Here is an 18,661-nt window from a genome sequence, read left to right as displayed (position 1 = left end):
TACCATGGCTTTAAGCTTTACCAAATGGACGTGAAAAGTGCCTTTCTCAACGTTCCAATCAAGGAAGAGGTCTATGTTGAGTAACCTCCCGGCTTTGAAGATAGTGAGTATCCTAACCATGTTTATAAACTCTCTAAGGCGCTTTATGGGCTCAAGCAAGCCCCAAGAGCATGGTATGAATGCCTAAGAGATTTTCTTATCACTAATGGCTTCAAAGTCGAAAAAGCCGATCCTACTCTCTTTACTAAAACACTAGCAAATGATTTGTTTGTATGCCAAATTTACGTTGATGATATCATATTTGGGTCTACTAACGAATCTACATGTGAAGAGTTTCGTAGGATCATGACTCAAAAATTCGAGATGTCTATGATGGGGGAGTTGAAGTATTTATTAGGATTTCAAGTGAAGCAACTACAAGAGGGCACCTTCATTAGCCAAACGAAGTACATTCAAGACATACTCACAAAGTTTGGGATGAAGGATGCCAAGCCCATCAAAACACCCATGGGAACTAATGGGCATCTCGACCTCGACACGAGAGGTAAATCCGTAGATCAAAAGGTATATCGGTCGATGATAGGATCTTTACTCTATTTATGTGCTTCTCGACCGGATATTATGCTTTCTGTATGCATATTTGCAAGATTCCAAGTCGATCCTAAGGAAGTTCACCTTAGGGCCGTAAAACGTATCTTGAGATATTTAGTTTATACTCCTAAGTTTGGCCTTTGGTACCCCAGGGGATGCATTTTTTATTTAATTGGATATTCCGATGCTGATTGGGCAGGGTGTAAAATTAATAGAAAGAGCACATCAAGGACTTGCCAGTTCTTGGGAAGATCTCTGGTGTCGTGGGCTTCAAAGAAGCAAAATTCTGTGGCTCTTTCTAGCGCCGAAGCCGAGTATATTGCCGCAAGTCATTGTTGCGCAATTGCTTTGGATGAGGCAAACCCTCAGGGACTATGGTTACAAATTAACCAAAGTTCCTCTTCTATGTGATAATGAGAGTGCAATCCGCATGGCGGATAATCCCGTTGAGCATAGCCGCACTAAACACATAGCCATTCGGTATCATTTTTTAAGGGATCACCAACAAAAGGGTGATATCGAGATTGCATATGTTAATACCAAAGAACAATTAGCCGATATCTTTACCAAGCCATTAAATGAGCAAACTTTTACCAAACTTAGGCATGAGCTAAATATTCTTGATTCTAGGAATTTTGATTGATATTTTGCACACATAGCTCATTTATATACCTTCGATCATATCTCTTTCATATGCTATGACTAATGTGTTTTCAAGTGCATTTCATGTTAAGTCATAGATTGAAAGGGAAGAGGAGTCTTCGGCAAAGACAAAGGCTTCCACTCCACTCCATCGAATTATTCATCCCTCGCTGTCGCTCCACACCGCTCTCCAATTTGGTATAATCTTCACTCATATATTATTTGCCAAAGGGGGAGAAAGTCCAAGGGCTTATATTTCACTCACAAGTATCCGTTTTTGGCGATTCATGCCAAAGGGGGAGAAAGTATTAACCCAAAGCAAAAGGACCGCACCACCACCAATTCCAAAAATGTAGTCTTTCAAATTTGGGGTTAAGAAAAGATTTTTCAATTTGTATCTTATTTTTTATATAATTTCAAATTGGTATACCCTCTTCAAAATTAATATCTAAAACCCTCTTGAACACTAAGAGGAGGATTTCATTAAGGGAAGTTTTGTTTAGTCAAAGGAAAAGCATTTGAAACAGGGGGAAATTTTCAAATCTTGAAAATGCTTCTCAAAATCTTATTCATATACCTTTGACTATTTGCAAAAGACTTTGAAAAGATTTTCCAAAACATTTGCAAAACAAAACAAGTGGTGCAAGCGTGGTCCAAAATTTTAAATAAGAAGAAAACCATTCCATGCATATCTAGAAGAAATAATTATTGATTTCACTCCAAGCAACCTTTGCACTTACATTATGCAAACTAGTTCAATTATGCACTTTTATATTTACTTTGGTTTGTGTTGGCATCAATCACCAAAAAGGGGGAGATTGAAAGGGAAATAGGCTTACACCTTTTCCTAATTGATTTTGGTGGTTGACTTGCTCAACACAAATAATTGGACTAACTAGTTTGCTCTAGATTATAAGTTTACAGGTGCCAAAGGTTCACAACAAACCAATAAAAAGACCAAGAAAGGGTTCAAACAAAGAGAGCAAAAGACAACCGAAGTGTGCCCTGATCTGGCGCACCGGACTGTCCGATGTGCCACCGGACAGTGTTCGGTGCACCAGGGAACCCGACTCTGAACTGCTCACCTTCGGAAATTCTGGGAGTCGCTCCTCTATAATTCACCGGACTGTCCGGTGTGCCAGCGGAGCAACGGCTACTTCGCGCCAACGGTCGTCTGCAGAGGACATTAAATGCGCTACAGTGCGCAGCTGCGCGCGCAGAAGTCAGAGCACGCGCCAGAAGGCGCACCGGATAGTCTACAGGACCTGTCCGGTGCACCACCGGACTGTTCGGTGGCCCAGCTGTCAGAAGCTCCAACGGTCAGAACCCAATGGCCAGGTGACGTGGCTGGCGCACCGGACAGTGTCCGGTGGCGCACCAGACTGTCTGGTGCGCCATGCGATAGCAGCCTCCACCAACGACTCTTTTGGTGGTTGGGGCTATAAATACCTACAACCACCCACCATTCATGGCATCCAAGTTTTCAGCCTTCACACCTCATAAAAGAGCTATAGCATTCAATACAAGACACAAACAAGAGATCAAATCCTCTCCCAAGTCCAAAGACAATTCCAATCAAATAGTGACTAGTGAGAGAGATACTTGTGTTCATTTGAGCTCTTGCGCTTGGATTGCTTTTCTTCTTCATTCTTTCTTGTGTTCAACTCAATTGTAACCAAGGCAAGATACACCAATTGTGTGGTAGTCCTTGTGGGGACTTAGTGTCCCGTTTGATTGAGAAGAAAAGCTCACTCGGTCTAAGTGACCGTTTGAGAGAGGGAAAGGGTTGAAAGAGACCCGGTCTTTGTGACCACCTCAACGGGGATTAGGTTTGCAAGAACCGAACCTCGGTAAAATAAATCACCGTGTCATCCGCCTTATTTGCTTGTGATTTATTTTTGCCCTCTCTTTTGGACTCGTTTATATTTCTAACGCTAACCCCAGCTTGTAGTTGTGCTTAAAGTTTGTAAATTTTAGATTCGCCCTATTCACCCCCCCTCTAGGCGACTTTCAGATATCACCTATATAAGTTAGAATGATAGATTAGAACACCTGAGTTTGTTAGAAATTCAATTATAATTGTAAGTTACAATCGAGTGTAAGTTAGAAACTGAAAGCCATTACAATCGACATTGTAAGTTACAATTGTAAGTTAGAAATCGAGTGTAAGTTACACTACAATTGTAAATTACAATTGAAAGTTACAACCGAGTATAAATTATAATGGCTTTTGATTATAACTTATATTGCATATGTAAGTTACAATTTCTAACTTACAATGGCAAGACACTACAATTGTAAGTTAGAAATCAAGTGTAAGTTATAATTACACTAAAGATGTCTAACTTACAATTGTAATTGTAATTGTTAGCCCACACTAATTGTAATTGTACCCACTATTAAATGTATCATCTAAGTAAATAATGTGGCAATAACACTACATATTATAACTGGAAATCAAACTGGAAATCTAAATGAGCAATAAAATTATACCAGTGATGAGTGGGTGAGGCGTGCTGTGACAGCGGCGACAGCAGCCCGGGGTGGGGCAGCCGTGGGGTGGAGGCACGGGACCAACCTCGTCAGGCGGGACCTCGGTAGCTATGGTGCCGACGCGAGGTGGAGGTGGTGGCACGATGTCGGCACTGGACGTGGTTCCGGGTGGCGCTGTGGCCGTGGTGCGGCACCGGTGACGGACGACGTGGAGCACAACGATGGAGGACCACGACGACGGTGGCACTAGGTCACCTGCTGCACGAGAGAGAGGACATGAGAGAGAAAAGGGGAGAGGAGGAGATGACGTGCGGTTTCTTAAAACCAATAAGAACGTCGGCTGGGCTGAAGTCGACGTACTTAAACTTAGTTATGTCGGTTTGTGCTCTGGCTGACGTACTTAAACTTAGGTAAGTATGTCGGCCCAAAGAAATTGGCGTTCTTAAGCAGGCCGACGTATTTTTCCTGATTTCTTGTAGTGTATGTAGTGTAAGGTGTGAGTGAGCTTGTTTACCTCTTTTAAGTGTTTCATTTTAATTTTTTAAGTAAGGTTTATTTTGTGATAGTATTGCACATAGATGAAGTTTTTTAGTTGAAATAATAATGATAAGTGCACAAGTTGTATGATCAATAATATTGCATGAAACACATATGCTTGCTATTATAATGATCTCCTTCTTTTGAGCAAGAAGAGAGGAATGAGCTTCTTTTAACTCCTCATGAATCTCAATAAGAGCCTCATGAATTGACAAATGCTCAAAGAATTGCTCAAGAACTTTATGCTTCTTACGTGATTCTTTATACTCTACTATGTTCTTGTTCAAGAATAAATGAGCCTCTTGTAATAGCTTAATGAGTTCTTCCTTACATGGCTCTTCTTCATCCTCACTATCATTCTCATTGAAATGTACCTTAGGGCCTTTGGCCACGAAACATGATGGAGAGTCCAAGAGTGATGGTTTGTGGTTGATGGTGATGCTTGCTAAAACTTTCTTCTTTACGTTCTTGTTGTCATCGCATTCATTTTCACTCTCTTGATAATGTATTAGAATCTCAGACAACATAATAGACATGCCCTTTCTCCAGTAATACTTACATAAACAAACAAGGTTGGGAAATCTCCTGATGAGAGTCCATTATAGGGATACATCAAACCTTTATGTTAAGGGTTTGATAGTTTGGTTAACCATTTACATTTTCTCCTAATTAGTCGATGCCTCGAGGGGGAGGGGGCTACATCCATTGGTGTGCATGTGCACGCCTTCCAACAAACAGGGGACAACTCAATAGATCACAGATTGTTCGCTTCTAAGAAAGAGAAGCTAAAGGGGTATTTAGGATGGCTACAAGTTTCAGATCCAGTGTAGAGCTATAGTTTATCATATCAATTTAGATAGTTTTAAAAATATTTTTAATCTGAATAATAAACAAAATGACTTATCTAAATATCTTCTAAAGGCTTACAACTTGGGCTCTACTATTTTCTGGAGCACATAATGATATGCTCCACCAATTCCACTAAATTTTCTTAAGTTGAAGTTATCCCAAATAGGGTCTAAGGGGGTATTTGAATGTATTAGAGCTAATAGTTAGTTAGTTAGTTAGTTAGGGTCTTAAGTTGAAGTTATCACTAGTAGAATTAGCTAGCTAACAAATAGTTAGCCAACTAGTAGCTAATTTACTAAAAATAGCTAATAGCTAAACTATTAGCTAGGGTGTTTGAATATCTCTAACTAATTTTAGATACTAACTATTATCTCTATGCATTCAAACACCTCTAAATTCCTGTTTGAGTCAGCTTCGTTCGGGCCTTGGGGGCCTGAGAGCTCGATCAAAGTGCAAGGAGTTGTCGACCTAGGAGAGCTCCAGCCGAGAAATAATGTCCCACCCAATTTTGTATAACAAAACAAAGTATCCAAGATATTCAAACACGCGTATGAAATAATGTCAAATTTAAATACTTTATTACATTAACGATTCATTACCACATCCTCACGTAGTTTTGCACGCAGACAATTATTAAGCAAAAGCGATATACTAAACTTGAGCATGCCTCCACAGGACTTCTCCTGACCGACCGGGGACACCAAGAAGGTACCTGTGGTCATCTTTAGTAAACTCGACACGACAATTGCGTAATTAGACAATTTAGTAATCCGCTGCGGTAGGTACTTTGCTCGTCCCTTCTTGCACAAACGAAAGGGACAGAGAGAGAGAGAAAAAAAATATGACTTGGGTGACAAGATGACGAGAGGAGCACGCGCACAGCGAAACGGCGCGCGCGGCCTGGCACAGTGGCAGTGGCACCCCGAAGGCCCGAACACCTACTCCGATGATCCATCTACTGCTTGGCCTGACCGGCGCCGCGGAGCTTGGCCATGTTCCTCTTCTTCTTCTCCTCCAGGTCCGTCACCTCCTGCTGCTTGGCAGCTTCCTCGGCGCCGCCGGGCGCCGCCGGGACCGGGTTCACTACAGGTCCCCCGCTGCCGCGGAGCTTCGGGCCGGAGCCGGACCTATCCTGGTCTCCGGCGCTGACGACCACCCCGCCAGGAACCTTGGCGGCCGCCTCAGTGGCCGCCATGGCGGGCGTTTCCACCGCGGTGGGAGTGCTGACATCCGCGCGGCCGCCCACCTTCCTGGACGTCGACCCTGGCTGCGACAGGCCGGCCATCTGGTCGGCGTCGATGGAGCTGATCCGTATCACCGACGTGCTGCCGCTGGTGTTCTGCGGGTTGTTGAACTCGGAGCACGTCTTCCTGATCTCGCCGTCCTTCCCCGTGAGAACCTTGAGGGCGCTGAGCTTCTCCATGGCCTTGGCGAAGATGGGGACGAAGTCGGTAGTCTTGTCCGACATGGCCTTCACTATGGGCTCCGTCGTCTTGTCCATCCCCAGCAGGCGGTCGATGGTGAGGGGCATCTTCTTCTCCAGCACCAGGCCGAAGTAGCTCCCGTCCATGTCGTTGGGCGAGGTGGAGTCCATGGGGACGGAGCCCGAGTCCTTGCCGTCGCAGGCGTCGCTGATCTTCTTCTTGAACGCCTCGTCGATGGGCGCGGCGTCGGTCTCGATGAAGAAGCACCTGCAGACGCCGATGCTGTGGCCGCCGCCCAGCATCGCGATCATCTCCTCCGTGTTGAAGCCCTGCTTGTCGAACTCGTCGATGAGCTTGGGCACCGCGATGTCCGGGCCCGGCAGGTTGTCGGCGTCCTCGCGGTTGGACACGAGCGAGTCGCGCCGCCCCAGGAGCACCGCGTATTCGGGCCCTCCCGACAGCTTCACCGAGTCGCGGGCGCTCACCGAGATGATGTCCGCGCACGACACCACGTTGGGGCACTCCTTCTCCAGCTCCGTCTTGATCTCCTCGATCACGTCGTAGCCCTTGACGGAGATGTTGGGGCCCGCCTCCTTCTCGGAGGCCTGGTTCGACATGGGGTCGATCAAGATGGACGCGTCGCAGCCCTGGACGGAGACACGCACAATACAGTCACGCGCTGCATGCATTGCATGCTACCACTAAGCAACGCGCGTACGACGAGTCGACGACGGCTAGCAAGTCGTTTACGTACGTTTGCGAAGCAGTCGTGGAAGACGAGGCGGAGGAGGCCGGCGGCCGTGCCGGGGTCCGCCTTGAACCGCTTCTCGACGACGCCCAAGATGATCTTCTCGGCGTCGGGGCACGACGTCTTGTAGAAATCTGCCGAGAGCTGCGCGGAGACCAGCGGCGCGAACGCCGCGGCCACGAGGAGGAGGAAGAAGCCGAGGCGGAGACAGGCGTCCATCACGCACGCTGCACGCAGAGATGAGAGAAGGGCTCGGTGCGATGCTAGGGCTCGTCCGGGCCATGCTTATACCGCCGGTCGTCAGCCTCCGAGAGAGGCGGAGCGGTGGACACGCCTGGAACGCGACGAGCGGCTCTCTCTCGCGGTGTAATAATAGGAAGGGGCAGGGGGTTTTCCATCGTCCCGTACTCCCGTGGCCGGGGCCGCCTTGTCGCGAGCCTCCTCCACTACAACAGGAGGATGCACACGAATGTCGCTGGGATTATTCATAGCCGGCCGGGGCACTTAGCAAAGGAATGGCTGTTAGATATAGCGCATGTGGCACTAGAGCTAGTAGATGCAGTGCATCATGCATTAATGTAATAGATACTCCCTCCGTTTCTTTTTATTTGTCGCTGGATAGTGCAAAATTACACTATCCAGCGACAAATAAAAAGAAACGGAGGGAGTATATGTTATACACATGTGTTACAGCCAGCAGTCACCTATATTATTTGGCTTGCTCTTATATGACTAAATTATTAGTTAGCTATATGTAACATGCCAACAACTTACTATAAACTATATTATTAACCTCTTAGTTGTCTATTCTCTTCATCACGTAGGTGTAATTTGACCTTCGGATTATCATATTAGGCCTTATTCGGTTAGCTCTCAATCCATGTGGATTGAGTGAGATTGACTGGGTTTAAATTCCAAATAAGTCAAACTCTTTCTTAATTTTTTTTCAATCTCATCCAATCTATGGATAACGGAATTAACCGAACAAGGCTTTAGAGAGAAGAAAAAGGAACAGGAAATAAATATGCTTGTGCCCAGAACGAAGCACGCAGCCCCAGAAGACATCAACAATTTTAGTTTTTATAATGCTCTACAAATTACATGTCAACCCTTTTCTCAACCATACCGAGAGAACCGAATCAAGGATATAGTTACACCCGTCGTTCTACCAATCAGAGCTAAATCAGATCAGAGCTACTACCCTCCCCCTTGCCTAATAATTTACAGGCGCTTTACACAACGGAGAAAAGTAATAAAACAAACTGCTCTCAGGACGACAACGCCAGTTAACCAAAACCGAAGCGCTAGTGCTGCTCGTGCTTCACACGCCCTTTTAATATCCCTGGAATAGGCGGTGAGCTTGATAACCTAACTGTGCCATTGTTTGGCATCTCCATACGCTGTGCTTGTTGCCAATAAATATTTGACACGTTTGAACTCTCACCTCCATTTGATATCGACTCTTGAGTTCCATCATGTTGTTCTCTTCCACAGAACCGCATTTCCTTTAGGACATATGAGTCATCATGCAGCTCAAATGGAGTGCTGCAGTTTCAGAATATAAAATTAGAAAAGAATACAACAAAATCTTTGAGTCAATCTTAGAAACATATGCACAAATTCTATTTAGACAATTCATTCACAGAGCTATCACTGAAATGATGTTCATAGTTTATCATTTCTATATGGAATTCAGAATCCTGGTGGGTGCTTCTTTGTCCAGTTTAGGCTAGTGTTGCACACTTGCACGGTTGCACACCATTCTCATACAAAACAGACACAAAAGGGCCAAAAGTACAATTACTCTACCCTGAGAACCAAATGGTATTTGCATTGATACTGGTTGCATCATTGCCAAAAATAAAAATTAGTTTAGTTGAATCTTCAGGTTAAAATTAGAGCCTATTCTGCATGTCACCAAAATTATTCTAAGACAGCCAACAGTTAAAGCAAATAATTTTCACATTGAACAATAATGAACATGATGGTTCCCCCATTGCACAATTTGCAGGTCCCCTTTACAGCAAGCATATATAAAAAAGTGATGTGAATATGTGATGTTCCCACCAGCAAACTTTCAAACTAAAGATCAATCGAAGTGATAGCCACATTTGACAAAGAAAGACTGAAAGTATTCCCAGTCTCACCTATTGAAGTCAAAATGAACCAGCTGCATATCTTCTGATATCTCAACTTCCACGGTTGCATGAGGTCGGGTCTGCAAGCAAAAGAATAAATATCCAGCATTTAGATCTAAACCATGTGCAGAAGTAGATCGAATTCACTTTCATTTAGTGCATTATGTACAAAGGCAACAGAACATAGGACTAAAAACGTATTCACCTGGACTAGGATGAATGGCAAAGCCACTCCACCAGAAGGTGTGTTTCCTGAACCATATAATTGCTCATTTCGTTGAATCAGGTTTTGCAAACCTACATACTTGATATGCCAAAAAAAACAGCCCACAGATACGAAAATCACAAATTGGTAGTTGATAATAAATAGTGGTTGTAAGAAAAGGCAAGCATAAAATACAAAGAAATAATTATTGCACATGTTTTTTGTGAATCAATACTTTGACAATTGACAAATAAAGTTAGGAATGATGATGGCACACCAAGTTTTCAGTAAAATTAGAATATGGAATTTCACCATTTTTCTGGCAGAGTGCACGCAATAACTAGCTGGTCCAGGAGCCAACCTGCTACAGCTTATTGAATGTGCCAACTGTATAAAAATGTTAACTTATGTTTTCTACAAATCTAAACCAGCACAGAAGCCAGAGTGGTGAACCTCGATATGGTGTATACTGTGGACAACATATACCGACAATGACACCGAGTTACACTAAATATGAAGCATAAGAAACAATCAGACAACTAACAATCAGGCTTCTCACCACTGTGCTAGGTCTGTCCTTCACTGAGACTAGGAAAATTAAGGATGGCACACAAGATTATGTATTTATTCTCCACTGAGACTTTAGTTGTGGACTTGTATAAGGCCACAATGAAACGAAGTATACAATACCATCAGCTCTTTTGTTTTAAGGATTGTGTCATATAATATATATATATATATATATATATATAAGTTACAGATGTATGAAGCAGAGGTGGGAAGAGGAAAACGATGTCATATCCTTACTTGATCTTGTAGCTCCTGTAAGTAAACACTTTTCTTCTCAATTCTACCTTTCAGTCCCACAAGCTCAGTCTGTAAAAAAGGATAAAGCAGTGGATAAAATAACATGAGCAAATCAAATGTCAAAATGCATTGCTAAGAGAAAAGAACCTTCAATTCTTCAATATCACTTATACTAGTCCGCGGCAAGCCCTTCCACTGGATCTCCTTTTTATCTTTAGATATAATGTCCATAGCCATCAGAACATTTAAAGCATCATAAACTCTTCGTCGAATATTTTTTTCATCATATTGTTGCTGCATGTTAACATGCAGTAAGGACCAAGCACATTTCAGATTAAATAAATAAATTCATGTCAAGTTGAAGCCACATTTCTTACCGCATTAGGGTTATCAGGGTCTGGTGCCTCAATATTATTATTGGGGTCTGTAAACTCAGCAACAAGTTCATCTGCCACCTGTTAAATAAAGAGGATAAAATGAATTCAAAATTTTAGTATCACTACAGACAGCACTAAACCTACAGGATTTTTGTTATTTGCAAAACCAAAAAAACATGTAGATAAAACAATGTACAGTAGTAATACACTAATACTCTCATTTTCACTTTTCAAAGTGGGGCCAGCATGGATATGAAGTAGTCTGGTCAATGATCAACAGTTACTTTTGTCCTCTCTATATAATGCCATCAAGTTTTAGTGTGTCTGTGGCGCTGTGCGAGTAATGTTAATGGGACCCTCTATTGATCATTTGTCGTAAAACCAGAGAAACAAGTGTAACAGTTTGTACGCTTGAACCTATGAACAAGCCAGTTTAATGATCAAATGGTCAGATCTTCCTGGTACAAATAATGACATTAGGTTTTTACTTTTACAGGGTATCTAACCTTACCTCCTCTTCGAAATAGAGGATCAAATCTTCAAAGGTGGAGCATAGAAGTAATACATGCAAAGGAATAAAAGAAACAGTGCAAATTTGCGACGTTTTTTATCAGAAGAAAAGTGAAGCCTCTAGCTGAGTTAGTTAGGTGGTCTGAGCAGCACACTATTCGCATAACAAGAAAATAAATTGGAATATTAGAATGAGAAGGCACTGACCTCATTATATGTTGTTCTCCCTTTACTTTCAACTTTCTCACAAACTGCAAAGGAACAAATGAAAATAGGGAAGACGATTTCTTATTTGACACTAGTAAATTTCTTGGTTTCTGTCTTGGCCCTCAAAATATAAATCTTCCCTATTTGACACTAGATGTAAATTTGGTTTCCTATATAACACTATTATTAGTTCTGACCTCTAACGAGTTAACTTTTATGTGAAAAGACAATACTACAGGTGTATCAAAAAATGGATGCTCTGACGTGATGGAAACATAGATGGCATATTTTAACTGCCTAAATGTTAACTTTTGCACTATACTCCTATCTTAACTTTCAAAGATAACTGACATATAGAAGTATAACATGGAGGAGGTGTCTCACCTTTCATACTAAACTGGCGCAGTCCCCGGTTTCCTTTATCAGGACCCACTGCCCGTGTGCCTCTCCTTTTCTTCTTGCTGCAGTTTTTCAATGCCCCAAAAGCTTAGATAAGTAACTAAAAGTAAGGATACAAAAGAGTCTCTTAAGAAGTGGAAACCCCTGCTATTAATTTTCAACCTATTTACTAAAATAAGTAGCTCTGAGTACACAAGAGTCTGTGTAGCCAGCCTACAAACAGCATCATCATGAGACAAGACAAACCAGATGAACGGTGGCAAAAGTATATTGTACATTGTTAGCTGTAAGGTTCAATTTTATACACTTGTAGAACAATACAAGCAATATGGCCAGTATAACAGTTTAGCATGGGCGTATACTTCAAATAGACAACACATTGCATTTAGTCGGCCATTTAAAAAGCTCATCTTATCTAGCAAGGCTGACATTATTAGGAATCGAAACCTACAAAACTTGAGCCAGTACATGCTTTGCAGTAAAATCATGCTTGCAGACATGAAAATGGCCACAGAAGACCCTTCACCAAGCACGCTCGTCCAGATAACAGCAGCTAACGGTTCGTCATGACACACATTACTGTACAGAAACTTTCCTGTACCTCCAGTAGGTACAACCTTTCTCATGGTCGACATACTGTATGTCTGTATCCATGCCTATCTCCAACATAAGATGAGCTTCATGTGGACGGGACCTGTAATCATATACCCATCCGGCACAGGTTTGCACAAACCAACCTCGTGGGAGCCTGCGACGACGGCGCGTCGTCGCCGTTGATGTCGAGATTATTCAAGCGGAGGAACGTGCTGTCGCTGGCAGGCGTGGACGCCGCCGCCGCTGCGGGCGCAGTGCCGAGGGCGGGACCCTTGACAGCACCGTCGGGGGCGTGCTGCTCGCTGCGGCTGGACGGTGGTGAACCAGCGGTGCCGCCGCTAGTAGACGCGGAGTGCGCAGCGCCGCCGGAGACCGGCGGCGGCGTGGCGAGGGCCGTCCGGGCCCCCAGCTGCGGCGGCGAGCGCTGGGTGGTCTGGGCGGCGGCGCCCCCGCCCGGGTTGTGCGCCGCGCCGGAGACCATGGCCGCGCGGAGATCGCGCTGATCGGGGCCGTGGGATCGACGAGAGAGGGAGCTAGCGAGCGAGGCGGAGCGCGGAGCTGGACAAACCCTAAGGGAAGGACTAGGAGACAGCAAGCGGAGCGGAGGAAGTGAAGAGAAGAGCGAGGGGGCAAAATGGAGGGAGAGATGGAAATCGTCGAGAGAGCGGGCAGGCACGGGACCTCGAATTTTCTTTTCAGGTTTTTTTTTTCTTTTGGCTTGCGCCGTTTGTTTCGCTTCCTTCACTTTTATAGAGTCGCTGCATTTTTTTGACAGTTCCGCATGTGTCGTGAGTCGTGACGAGACGACGTTGGCGACTTGGCGTCGCGCAACGCAACCCCGCGCCTGCTATTTCGCGTGCAGGTCACGAACGCGGCCCACCAAAAGCAGATTAGCCCAGCCCACATACAAGCATATATATACAGCTTCTAATTCAGCAGCGTGGCCCACATACAAGCATTAGTAGCTTTTCTATTTTTACATTTTAAAAAATCGAAATTTCAGTACTATACTTTCGAACTGAAAAAATGCAAAAAAAAATGATGTATGTTTTTTAGAAAAAGGATGGTTACATCATCCTCTAAGTACAAGTTGTAGTATCTAAACTTATACACAACACACGCTAAACACACACCACCACACGCACACGGTACATTTACCCTGTGAGCTAGTCCTCTAACATAAACCTAAAGGCACACACGCGCAAAAAAAAAATGGTGTAGATTGCCCCACCAACAAATGGAAAAAACACCTAATTGAAAACATTTTCAAAGTTTCTTTGCATCGAGGTCCCTAGGTGGCCTACCATCATAGGGAGGGACAGTGGGACTATTTGTTTTAGCTTTTTTACGAGCTTTTATAAAAATCATGGTTCGTATCGGCCCGTGAATTATTGCGGGTCAAAATTTATGGCATGTACCCACCTATTGCATTGGTCGGGTGGCTCATGATCAGATCTAATAATGGACGAGAAAGACCATCGAAGAAGAATTACTCTGTACCATACAGGTCTCATGGTTATACAGAGATGGCTCGTTGAGCAAAATTGCGAGTGCATCAACGTTGGGACTTCACTTTAGATACATATTGTGAGCTACCGAATCAAAGTGAAGAGTAGAAAGCTACGAATAGAGGAGAGGTCTCGTGAATCGAAGAGGAATGTGTATGAATGAACTCAAATATACCTCCTCTATTTATATAATAACATATTCAGATTTTTTTAGATTATATTTTTTTGAGAAAAAAATAAATTTTAAACGGATAAAATAATACTAACTAATTAGACAACGTCACATCACAGTTGTTACCAACTGCTCCTGGCCGATAACAACATCCTTCGGCTATCTCCGGCCACTCTCCTATCTCGCTTATTTCAAACTCGTGCTAACAGTGTGTTTGAACCAAAAATGAGCCAGCGGACGGTCCGGCCTCAGGGTCCGCGGCCCGGACGGTCCGCGCCTGTGGGCCGAACGGTCCGCGTGTGCGCAGAACAGATTAGGGTTCCGAGTTTGTGTTATGGTTGTTAGCTATATTCGCGGAATTAGCTCGGAATCAGTTGTGTAAAGGGTACAGCCCCTCTCTTCTATAAATAGAGAGGTCTACGGCCGATTTATAATCATCAATCGAATCAATACAACTTCTATTTCGCATTTATTTCCTGTACAATTAGGAGTAGTTCTAGTCTAGTTCTAATTTAGCCTCTCGATCCCCAAATTCTCCGCCTCTCCTCGGCTCTACGTCAATTAGAGGAGTCTAGGTCGGTCTACCCGAGCCTAGACACCACCTAGGATCTCTCCTCCCCGACGGGGTCCCTCCCGGGAGCGAGATCCAGGCGCCGCCGGCGACCTCCCGTCGCCCTTGCGCACGCGCGGACCGTTCGGCCCTAGGGCGCGGACCGTCCGACCGTCAGGCAGGGAACCTTAGCTCCTGCGCCAGGTCGCGGACCGTCCGGCCCTGTGCCGCGGACCGTCCGTGCCTGACCAGAGAGCACCACCGCCTCGCGCCAGGTCGCGGACCGTCCGGCCCTGTGCCGCGGACCGTCCGCGCCTGACCAGAGAGCACCGCCGCTGGTTCTTTTGAAGTGATTGGCGCCTCCAAAAGGGTGTCAACATACTTTTTGGCGACTCCGCTGGGGAAAACCAATATAGACGCATCAAATCGGCCCTCAATGGCCGGTTCAAGAGATAGCTCTGATATTTCCCCAAGCAACATCATAGAGCCGACTTGGGAGACCTTGCCGGCTGACGAACAGCTCCAATTCGAGGAGCACAAGGAGCGTATGATCCAGGAGGCAAAAGCAAAATTCTTGGCCGACTTCAAAGTGGACGGGAACAACAAGGTCGTCCGACATCGGGCGATGGATCCGACTTCACTCCAACCCACACCAGATATCCCCAATGTAAGTAATACCAACGAGCTACAATCTCTTAGAAATTATGTAGAAGAGCAACGTGAATGAAAGAGAATTAGGCTTACACCTAGTTTCTAAATAATTTTGGTGGTTGAATTACCCAACACAAATCTTTGGACTAACTAGTTTGCTCTAGTGTATAAGTCATACAGGTGCAAAAGGTTTACACTTAGCCAATAAAATGACCAAGTGTTGGGTTCAACAAAAGGGCAAAGGAGCAACCAAAGGCTCCTCTGGTCTGGCGCACCGGACTGTCCGGTGTGCCACCGGACAGTGTCCGGTGCACCAGAGGACTTCAGCTCAAACTCGTCGCCCTCGGGAAATTTCCGGAGCCAGCGCGCTATAATTCACCGGAATGTCCGGTGTACACCGGACAGTGTCCGGTGCTCATTTGAGTCGCGGCTCGGGAACTCGCCAGCCTCGGGTTTTCACTTCAACCGCGTCGCTATAATTCACCGGACATGTCCGGTGTGCACCGGACTGTCCGGTGCAACATCAGGGCAACGGCTACTTCGCGCCAACGGTCACCTGCAGGCGCATTTAATGCGCGCCAGAAGCGCGCAGTTGTCAGGCACGCGGGAGCAGGCGCACCGGACATTGAACAGTACATGTCCGGTGTGCACCGGACATCAAGGCGGGCCCAGAAGTCAGAACTCCAACGGTCGATCCAACGGCTATTTGGTGACGTGGCTGTCGCACCGGACATGTCCGGTGTGCACCGGACTGTCCGGTGCACCATACGACAGACAGCTCCACCAACGGTCAAGTTTGGTGGTTGGGGCTATAAATACCCCAACCACCCCACCATTCATAGCATCCAAGTTTTCCAGCTTTCAACCATTATACAAGAGCTAGCATTCATTGCAAAGCACACCAAAAGAGATCAAATCCTCTCCCAACTCCAATCAAAGCCCTAGTGACTAGAGAGAGTGATTTGTAGTGTTCATTTGAGCTCTTGCGCTTGGATCGCTTCTTTTTCTTTGGCATTCTTTCTTGTGATCAAACACTCACTTGTAATTGAGGCAAGAGACACCAATTGTGTGGTGGTCCTTGCGGGAAGTTTGATTCCCAAGTGATTTGAGAAGAGAAAGCTCACTCGGTCCGAGGGACCGTTTGAGAGAGGGAAGGGTTGAAAGAGACCCGGCCTTTGTGGCCTCCTCAACGGGGAGTAGGTTTGAGAGAACCGAACCTCGGTAAAACAAATCCGCGTGTCTCACTTCATTATTCGCTTGCGATTTGTTTTGCGCCCTCTCTCGCGGACTCTATTATATTTCTAACGCTAACCCGGCTTGTAGTTGTGATTATTTTTGAGATTTTCAGTTTCGCCCTATTCACCCCCCCTCTAGGCGACTTTCAATTGGTATCAGATCCCGGTACTTCATTAGAGCCTAACCGCTCGAAGTGATGACGGGAGATCACACCAAGAGGGAGATGGAGACCGGCGACAAGCCCACTACAAGCCAAGGGAGCACTTCATCGGAAGAGTCCCACACCAAAAGGAGGGAGAAGAGGAAGGTCTCCTCCAAAGGGAAAAGATCTTCTTCACACCACGAAGAAAAGAAGAAGGACTCCTCCAAAGGAAAGGAGAAAGTATCTTCTTCACATCACAAAGAGAAGAAAGAAAAGTCCTCTTCCCACAAGCCGCATCGGAGTGGTGACAAGAAGAAGAGGATGAGGAAGGTGGTCTACTACGAGACCGATTCTTCATCAACATCCACCTCCGGCTCCGATGCGGCATCCGTCACTTCTAAGCGCCAAGAGCGTAAGAAGTATAGTAAGATCCCCCTACGCTACCCCCGCATTCCTAAACATACACCTTTGCTTTCCGTCCCATTAGGCAAACCACCAGCTTTTAATGGTGAAGATTATGCTATGTGGAGTGATTTAATGCGATTTCATCTAACCTCACTCCACAAAAGTATATGGGATGTTGTTGAGTTTGGTGTACAGGTACCATCCGTAGGGGATGAAGACTATGATACGGATGAAGTGACCCAAATCGAGCACTTCAACTCCCAAGCCACAACCATTCTCCTCGCCTCTCTAAGCAAGGAGGAATACAACAAAGTGCAAGGGTTGAAGAATGCAAAGGAGATTTGGGACCTACTCAAGACCGCGCACGAGGGTGATGAACTCACCAAGATCACCAAGCGGGAAACGATCGAGGGGGAGCTCGGTCGCTTTCGTCTTCGCCCAGGGGAGGAGCCACAAGATATGTACAACCGGCTCAAAACCTTGGTGAACCAAGTGCGCAACCTCGGGAGCAAGAAATGGGATGACCACGAGGTGGTTAAGGTTATTTTGAGATCACTTATTTTCCTTAACCCCACTCAAGTTCAATTAATTCGTGGTAATCCTAGATATACTCAAATGACCCCCGAGGAAGTTATCGGGAATTTTGTGAGCTTTGAATGTATGATCAAGGGCTCAAGGAAGATCAACGAGCTTGACGAACCCTCCACGTTCGAGGCGCAACCGGTGGCATTTAAGGCGACGGAGGAGAAGAAGGAGGAGTCTACACCAAGTAGACAACCAATTGACCCCTCCAAGCTCGACAATGAGGAGATGGCTTTAATCATCAAAAGCTTTCGCCAAATCCTCAAGCAACGGAAGGGGAAAGACTACAAATCCCGTTCCAAGAAGGTTTGCTACAAGTGTGGTAAGCCCGGTCACTTTATAGCTAAATGTCCTTTATCAAGTGACAGTGACAGGGACAACGACAAGAAGGGCAAGAGAAGAGAGAAGAAGAGGTACCACAAGAAGAGGGGCGGCGATGCCCACATGTGCCGCGAGTGGGACTCCGACGAGAGCTCCACCGAGTCTTCCTCCGACGAGGACGCCGCCAACATCGCCGTCACCAATGGGCTTCTCTTCCCCAACGTCGGCCACAAGTGCCTCATGGCAAAGGACGGCAAAAAGAAGAAGGTTAAATCTAAATCCTCCACAAAATATGAATCCTCTAGTGATGACAATGCTAGTGATGAGGAGGATAACTTGCTTACCCTTTTTGCCAATCTTAACATGGAACAAAAAGAAAAATTAAATGAATTGATTAGTGCTATTCAAGAAAAGGATGACCTTTTGGATTCCCAAGAGGATTTTCTAATTAAAGAAAACAAGAAACATGTTAAGGTTAAAAATGCTTATGCTCTAGAGGTAGAAAAATGTAACAAATTATCTAGTGAGCTAAGCACATGCCATGACACTATTAACAACCTTAGAAATGAAAAT

General features: G+C 45.2%; 2 protein-coding genes across 2 annotated transcripts; both read right to left on the bottom strand.

The window, feature by feature from the left end:
- Positions 1-5,669: 5,669 nt before the first annotated feature.
- Positions 5,670-7,533, bottom strand: LOC103639570 (peroxidase 44-like). The gene is made up of 2 exons (NM_001326464.1): positions 7,291-7,533; positions 5,670-7,183 (listed from the first exon to the last, which is right to left on the bottom strand). Exons 1-2 carry the CDS (start codon positions 7,501-7,503, stop codon positions 6,068-6,070), a joined length of 1,329 nt encoding a protein of 442 aa, NP_001313393.1. The 5' UTR covers positions 7,504-7,533; the 3' UTR covers positions 5,670-6,067.
- A 771-nt stretch (positions 7,534-8,304) lies between these two features.
- On the bottom strand, positions 8,305-13,099 carry LOC100383020 (Transcription factor-like protein DPB). The gene is made up of 9 exons (NM_001175699.1): positions 12,665-13,099; positions 11,913-11,989; positions 11,529-11,572; positions 10,812-10,889; positions 10,582-10,728; positions 10,435-10,503; positions 9,628-9,726; positions 9,432-9,502; positions 8,305-8,829 (listed from the first exon to the last, which is right to left on the bottom strand). Exons 1-9 carry the CDS (start codon positions 13,000-13,002, stop codon positions 8,589-8,591), a joined length of 1,164 nt encoding a protein of 387 aa, NP_001169170.1. The 5' UTR covers positions 13,003-13,099; the 3' UTR covers positions 8,305-8,588.
- Positions 13,100-18,661: the final 5,562 nt, after the last annotated feature.

Source organism: Zea mays, chromosome 9 (genome assembly GCF_902167145.1).
Source record: "Zea mays cultivar B73 chromosome 9, Zm-B73-REFERENCE-NAM-5.0, whole genome shotgun sequence".
NCBI lineage: Eukaryota > Viridiplantae > Streptophyta > Magnoliopsida > Poales > Poaceae > Zea > Zea mays.
Note: the sequence above shows the minus strand (reverse complement) of the source record. Positions and strands in the feature narration are given on the sequence as shown.

Coding starts and splice junctions, on each gene's coding strand:
- LOC100383020 (NM_001175699.1), bottom strand. CDS start 13,002: ATGGTCTCCGGCGCGGCGCACAACCCGGGCGGGGGCGCCGCCGCCCAG. Junction 10,890..11,528: donor GGAGAACAACATATAATGAG/GTCAGTGCCTTC, acceptor TTTATTTAACAG/GTGGCAGATGAACTTGTTGC. Junction 10,729..10,811: donor ACCCTGATAACCCTAATGCG/GTAAGAAATGTG, acceptor GTTAACATGCAG/CAACAATATGATGAAAAAAA.
- LOC103639570 (NM_001326464.1), bottom strand. CDS start 7,503: ATGGACGCCTGTCTCCGCCTCGGCTTCTTCCTCCTCCTCGTGGCCGCG. Junction 7,184..7,290: donor TCCACGACTGCTTCGCAAAC/GTACGTAAACGA, acceptor GTCTCCGTCCAG/GGCTGCGACGCGTCCATCTT.